A 7,508-nucleotide genomic window follows, 5' to 3' on the forward strand; every position below is an offset into this window, starting at 1 on the left:
TAGCAAGCACACAATCGTTACCTCACTCGCATTTGTGATATACCTACGTGTCTATCGATACAGTTCAGTTATGTTATTTTATTGTTGCAACTCAAAAAGTCACAACAGACTTAATTATTGAAAGACACACGCATGTTCAAAAATTTACTAATTTGCACAACTTATTGCATTCCATAAACAAATGCAATTTGTTGTGCGAAAAAAATCGAAGTGAAACATTAAAACTTTGAAATACTTTGTCACAATAAAAACAGAGAAACACCGAACGCATCGTTTTTTCCGACAATCTGTTAACTTTTGTGATTCAAACATTTTACTGTAATATCTTCGCTGCAATTAAATTAAAAGACTGTAATCGCAGACAAGACAAAACAACAATTCTGCTGATATGGTAATTACAAAATATATTTGATTAAAAAAACATCTGTGCAATAATTCTCTTGAAACTCGAAATTTTAATTCTCAAGACGAATTCGTATTCCAACAGCGAGTCCCATTCTGTACTTTGAACAGCACAGCATTATTGTTTGTCAGCTATTCGCTACGATAGAGAAAAAATGGGGCATTCTTTGTTTGCCATGCTAATTCTGTCGACGACGATTGTGAGCTTTGGACTCAAAGTAAATGTTGTTCATAAATGGAAATATTGTGAGTACGAATGGGAAAGTGAGCAGCAGAAGGAAGACGCGATAAATTCTTGCACTTATGACCCTTACATGTGTGTGTTGATCGATGCAGACAAAGCAGAAGGTTAGTTGATGCCAAATTCTTCGAAAAAGTGTTGTAAAAGTTTTGTTGAAAAAAATATGAATATTTTTATTAGCGAAAGTTTTACTTACAATTATAGAATTTAACTAATATATAATCACTTTAAGATTTTTACTTTTTATTATACATTCTCTCTCTCTCTCTCTTCGATATTGTTACTGAAATAATATCACTTTGCTGTTACAAAAACTTGCGGAATGAATATATATTTTAGCACGTAAATTTTGTTCACAAACAAAATTCTTATAGATGGTAGAGTATTCGTTACTGCGCGAAGAGAATTAGGCCTTGGTGCACCTGCTACTGTGGCGACAGTAACTCATAAGACAGGACCAGGAGGTCCACTTTTACGCCCTTATCCAGATTGGAGTTGGCATAATAGTAGTTGTACATGTAATGGTATTGTGAACGTTTACCGAGTGCATGTAAGTATTATATTAATATCATTTTTTCAAGTGGCGTTACACCATACATGCATATTTAGATATTATTATTTAAATGTCCAACAGTTTTTTTACGCACCTACCTACATACTAGAGATCCGAATACGAATCGAATCAAATAAGGTCCAATTCTGTTCGGATTTGTATCTTTATGATTTAAATCCGAAATATTTGAAAATTTCTAATTTAATTTAAGAGGTTTGAACACGAATACTGACAATTTTATATATACATATTATATATATATATATTTCATATATTAGAAATCTTTTTCATTACTTTATATATTTACTGTATATTAAAATTTGACCTAACAATAATTACGTTGTTAACTAAAAGTTATGTTTCAATGATTCGATCCTGTTCGGATTCAATTTAAATTCGAACAAAGAAATTTAATTTAATCCGATTCGACACAACATCAAAAAATCTTGATTCGCACTTCTCTACTACATACCTACACAATGATCAGCTTGATGAAAATATAAGAAATTGAATTTTTACTTTCACTTCAGATTCAATGCAATCACATTGTCATTCTGGATAACGGCAAAATCGGGTCCGACCAAATTTGTAATCCAAAACTGTTGATCTTTAATTTAAAGAACGATACACTAGTTAAAACAATTTACATCCCACTTGACATTGCGACTAATCGAACAGGTGCTGGACATTTAGCAACACCTTTTGTTTATTATCCTGAAACATGCAAACGATTCCTGGATGAAATGATTGTGAGTACATTTTCTTTTAGTAGTATATTTCATTATAATCACAGTGCGAATAGACCGTACTATGTAAAAGAGAGTTGTCAAATACATACTATTGAAATTACTTTTTTATTATATTTTCCATTTGTTACACTGATTTGCATATAAATGAACGTTGGAAATTATAACTTGATGTTTCGGATATCTTGTATATTACATGTTTAACTTTTCACCAGTAACAAATCAATTTGTAAGCTTTTTTACAAGAAGCCGCAAAAGATATGGTTTAAGCAATCAGTTGTCTAAATTATAGATACCGCTTTTAAAAGTATAGAATTTATAAATTAAAATAATTTATAAGAGATATAAACTTATAAGAGATTAATAACTGGAACATTTAACTATTACTTATTTTATTAATTAACTAATTTAAAACAGGATTAAATATTTTATAATTAATAGATAATGATAATAAAAATGTAAAGAAAATAAAATCGAATTAAATTTCTTTTTGCAATTGATATTTTTATTCATATCAATTATTAGATTTATTATCAATTATTAGTCTGAAATTGATATTTATTCTAGTAAAAATTGTTGTCAGATTTTATAAAAATATTATCTTTACAATGAATCCTTTGTTCTATGAAAGTATAAAATTTCAAAATATAATTGTGATAAGATTATTTCAGTCATACTGTTATGTCAAAACACAGTAAATTAATCAAAACTTAACACGAATAATTCCTTATTTTTTAATTGTTAGCATGTATAAAACAAGATATAATCTATTAAATTTTTGTTTATATTACTTTCTAATTTATTTCATTTTTTGTTACTAAATGTTGTTTATATTAGGCAAAAATATAAAATATTGATGATGTATATGTTAAGCAACCGTACGCATTCAGCAACTCTCCCCTATATCTGCAATTTAAATGATTTAACACACATAAATATACACAGGTATTTATAACTGATATCCTAGGTTCCGGCTTAATAGTTTATGACTCATCTAAAAAAAGTATATGCAGAATCGAATCTGATTTCATGAAATCAGCTGATGTTATTTTCTCTGTAGCAGGCCAAAATTTTATTTATACAGGTGGTATCTTGAGTTTGACAGTCCTTGGCGATGGCAAGTACTCGCTTTTTAATCAGCATTATTTTGACATTATTTTATTAAAATGAACATTATTTAAATTATTTTAACATTATTTTATTACAAGTGTTATGAATTTTTACACCATTCATAATTTTTTTGTTCAATACACTACGTAAAAAAATTAAAAGGATGGGATCACGTATTCTACCCTCCAAAAATGGACAATTTTCAAGAGAGCGCAAAAAATTATCATAATGAGATGATTCAAAAAGCATTTTGAAACTTTTCTGAAACTGAAGTCTCTACTTTTCAGATCGATGCTCTAGATAAAGATCTAACTGAATTTTTACGGACAGATACACGGATACAAATAGATTCGTTAAATCTAAATATTTTATTATTTATACAAACTTATTTCCAAAGTTCCATAATAAATTAAAAATCACACACTAACGTAGTTTACACCTTTCAAAAGAGAGAGAGAGAGAGAGTGTGTGTGAAGTTTTATCTTTGATTTGCGTATTTATTGATTATTACACTGAAAAAAAGATTGGCTGCTGCAGCAAATTAGATGGTAAAATATGGCATAGTATTTTTAATTGGCTGCAGCAGCCAATTTTTGATTGCTTTAGCCTATCTGCAATGTCAATATAGGATTTCAATAGACTAACACAACCAAAAATTGACTGCTGCAACCAATTAAAAATGCTATGCCATATTTTATCATCTAATTTGCTGCAGCAGCCAATCTTTTTTTTCAGTGTATATAATTTTCTTCACCGAGCTATTCAAAATTGAAGCAAAAAGCATTTTTTAACTTTGCCTGCTCACAAAAGAAGAGCGGAGCAGCGCTCGGTTGAAAACAAATATAAAAGGTTTAGGTTTTCTCTTTGAGGCGCATATCATTTTTTTTTTCAATATAAAGAAACTTTTCTTAGGTAAACTTCGCTTAAACATGGCACTAAAAATTCAATATTGGTTCATACATTCACCACACGTTGCTCTTCATTGGATAAATTTTCCAGTAAAAACGCTATTTTTCCGCTTAACAAGTAAACTGGATGCTAAGGCACTGATTGAACTCCTTGTCAATACTTCCTATCCAAGAACACGTGACGTCACATGCACGTCATGTACACATAACATTGCATACATACATAATGTATGCAGCAAACATCAAATATGCATAACAGACGTTTTGATATTATCGCCAGGGATAGCTGCCACAACGCCCGTTTCTTTTTCATTTGAGCAATCTGATACATTTATGCACGCTACTAACAATGAAACTTAGAAAACTGTCTTGTAAATAAACAATTTCACTGATTCCTATGATCTTTTCACATTGCATTAAAAATATTTTAGATCTTTATTATGCTTCTCTATCGGGAAATGAAATCTATAAAATAAAAATAAAGACGCTGCTAAAATGTCCAAATAAAGAAGAAGCTAACAAAAATAGTAAACTTGTGAAAAGAATTGCAAACCCAATATTACCGATGGCAGCAGCGGAACATGTAGTATTTTACAGCAATGTTCAGAATATGTCTATACTAGGTACCAATATTTATAAAAAGTCTGATGGAAATACGGTAAGATATCTAAATACAATTATTATTTACATATCAATCCATAATAAATTATTTGGAATTCTATTAACAATTGTTATATCTAATAATTGTTAGTATTGTTTTAATGTTGTAAAACGAAATATTAATTTTAAGGTGGTACTTGCGCAAGATTCCAAAAAATTGCAATTTTTATCTGGGTTGAAATATTCAAGCTACTGGGACCAGCTAACGTATTTTTCAAATAGATATCAGCGTTTCGTTCTTGGTACAGTGAACCTTAACGAAATACACTTCCGCTATATGGAAATGGATTTAGCAGACATACGGGAAAAAACAGATTTGTTTTCTAAAACCAAGTCTGAGTCTTTGTTTTCAATATTTTAACATATGTAGGTATGATTTAAATTTACATATAAAGTGTTTGTTATACAATTCAGACAAAACAAAAAAAAGTAGGTTTAATATGGCTATTAAAAAAAATTGCAATGTGATTTTATACAGATATATTTATTCTTTTATTGGCAAATGTGTACGGTTTAATTAATTGACATATCAATAATTGACATTATAATAAACTACTTTGAAAGAGTTCTTACAAATACATATAATCTTGACCTAATGCTATTTTCTAAATATAATCTCATAAAAACGAATTTCAACATAAATAGCATAATATATTAATAACATGACACAAATTGCCATTTCAATACAAATATATATTAAAGCTCCAGAAGCTAAGACAATGATTACATTGAATGGCAATACATTATTTATTATTTACAATTTTTCAAATTATTATGATTAATTCTTTTCTTTAAATGATAAATATATTGTATGAAAAATAAATGTTTTTTTATATAATATTTTTGCGATATATTTTATTAACATTTTTCAAATATCGGCGATAGATTTAATTCATACAGAACGTTATCACACATGCTAAACGATATTGTAAAATTCGAATCTTTCGCAAGCGTAACAAATTTGAGCATGAGCGAGCTCGGAAATAATACAAAGGAAACTCGGAAACCCGGCGAAGAAAGCAATCGTCGCGCAATTCAGGGAGATCAGGAGGGAAGGAAAACGCCGGAAGTGAACAGGACACGGAAACGGTGGTTCTCGCCCCAAATTCCACTCGTTCACAAGCAAAGAGAAAATTCAGGATGGCGGTTTTACATTTACCGAGATGATCTCGAGGTCGCTCGCCGAAGAAAATTGCAAGGAAACCAATTCGGTGGTAAACTTTCCGTTTTTTCCCTGCCGTTTTCTTCACGAATGAACCGAAAGGAATCGGAAATTACCGGATAACCGCGATTAATTCGAAGCGATCTAACGTAAAAAGTCATATACGTAACGAGCATTTTTTCTTTCTTCTAATGGATTTTCTATCATCCCAAACGCTAATATATAGAACAGTTTCAAAACTTTCTCATTGTCCGTTTTACCAGTTATCGATACTGTAATGAATTTGCACAATCTACTTTTCATCAAAATTTTATAAAAGATCTTCGATTCTTACAATCTTCGTCAATTTCAAGCATCAATGCGTTAGTTTTAATATTTTAAATCATTTAAAACATAATTTAAGTCCGTTGAAATATAAAAAATGATTTTATACTCATTTTTATACCATTCAAGATTAATTTATTATAAAGATTTTTTTAATATGAAATGATTAATAATAAAATTTTTTGTGACACTCAAAGGTAATATGTTCACTTTATGTCAATTGTATCGTGAGCTATAAATAACAAATTTTATTCAATTAATAACAATATATTTTAAGAAGATATTTCCCAATTATAAAAAATGTGTGACATAATATGTGATACAGTAGCATTCAACAAATTAAACAATTTGACTTCAATATCATAAATTCTATTCCTGGAATTTTACAGTTTTTGGTTTGTGCTTTAATAAAATTACTGTCAAAATTATTCATATCAGTCACAATCAGAATTATATGAGGATTCAATAAACACGGCTTTATTTCTTTCCGAGATGTTTTGTCGAGAATTATTTGCGCAAAGTACTCGCGAATCTCTTTAACCATACGTTTTTCATTTTACTCGGCATTTTCTCCCGTAATTTTGCGAAGAGTAGATTGAATACAAGCTGCAGTCATCTCAGAGGGTGTATCATCTTACGATTACATCATCTGACTCTGCGGCTCTGATTACACTGAGATGTTCGCAAATAAGTATGAGATACAACGAAAGTAAACCGCATCATCTTCACTGACGAAAAAAAAAAATTTCGTCATTTCGTCCGAATTATAAAATACTTATACATGTATTTGTGGGCTAAGATATAAAACTTAAGCTTTAAACCGTAAGAAATTGACCAATCATAGTTGATTATTCTCCTCAAATTCGACTATGATTAGACAATTTACGGTATAAGGCTTAAACTTAAGTTTTATACCTTAAAATTTCATTGTAGACGCCTACGGCGTTTATAATCTCATTATAGACATTGTTTAGGAAGCATTGCTACAATAGAATGTTGATAGTATAGCTCTACATATAAAATGGAGTAATGCCAACATTTAAACTTAATCGTAAAATATTGCCAATTTAGAAACAAGATAGAGATAAAATTGTTTTAAATGTAATATGAGTAAGATATAATCCTATATAATCCTCCGTAATTAGTGGATAAATAATATTTAAGATATTTATGAGACGCGATAAAATGTGATTTGCAAATAACTGAAATGTACTTACCAACGACATTAATTGCACATATCGTATCACTTTAAAAATATATTATTTACGCACTAACAACCGCGAAGATTCATATAGGCAATTTATACTTAATTTATTCTTGAAGCCACAAAACTATTTTTGTTTTAAATGTGTTTTTTAATCAATATTCAGTTGCAATGCAATGGAAATGTAATGTTGATTTA

The 7,508-nt window shown here is 29.4% G+C and overlaps 1 protein-coding gene across 1 annotated transcript; it reads left to right on the forward strand.

Annotated features, from left to right (window-relative positions):
* LOC108726938 (major royal jelly protein 3) lies at positions 1 to 5,644 on the forward strand. The gene is made up of 8 exons (XM_018454773.1): positions 1 to 391; positions 488 to 750; positions 1,018 to 1,193; positions 1,727 to 1,945; positions 2,888 to 3,059; positions 4,392 to 4,618; positions 4,751 to 4,986; positions 5,572 to 5,644. Exons 2-7 carry the CDS (start codon positions 558 to 560, stop codon positions 4,979 to 4,981), a joined length of 1,218 nt encoding a protein of 405 aa, XP_018310275.1. The 5' UTR covers positions 1 to 391; positions 488 to 557; the 3' UTR covers positions 4,982 to 4,986; positions 5,572 to 5,644.
* The last annotated feature ends 1,864 nt before the right edge of the window (positions 5,645 to 7,508 follow it).

This window comes from Mycetomoellerius zeteki, unplaced genomic scaffold (genome assembly GCF_001594055.1).
Source record: "Mycetomoellerius zeteki isolate Tzet28-1 unplaced genomic scaffold, Tzet1.0 scaffold457, whole genome shotgun sequence".
NCBI classification, from domain to species: Eukaryota; Metazoa; Arthropoda; class Insecta; order Hymenoptera; family Formicidae; genus Mycetomoellerius; species Mycetomoellerius zeteki.

Bases quoted from the DNA above. Each gene is read 5' to 3' on its own strand.
- LOC108726938 (XM_018454773.1), top strand. From the start codon at position 558: ATGGGGCATTCTTTGTTTGCCATGCTAATTCTGTCGACGACGATTGTG. The intron at 751-1,017 runs GTTAGTTGATGC...AAATTCTTATAG, and splicing joins CGATGCAGACAAAGCAGAAG to ATGGTAGAGTATTCGTTACT. The intron at 1,946-2,887 runs GTGAGTACATTT...AAATATACACAG, and splicing joins GATTCCTGGATGAAATGATT to GTATTTATAACTGATATCCT.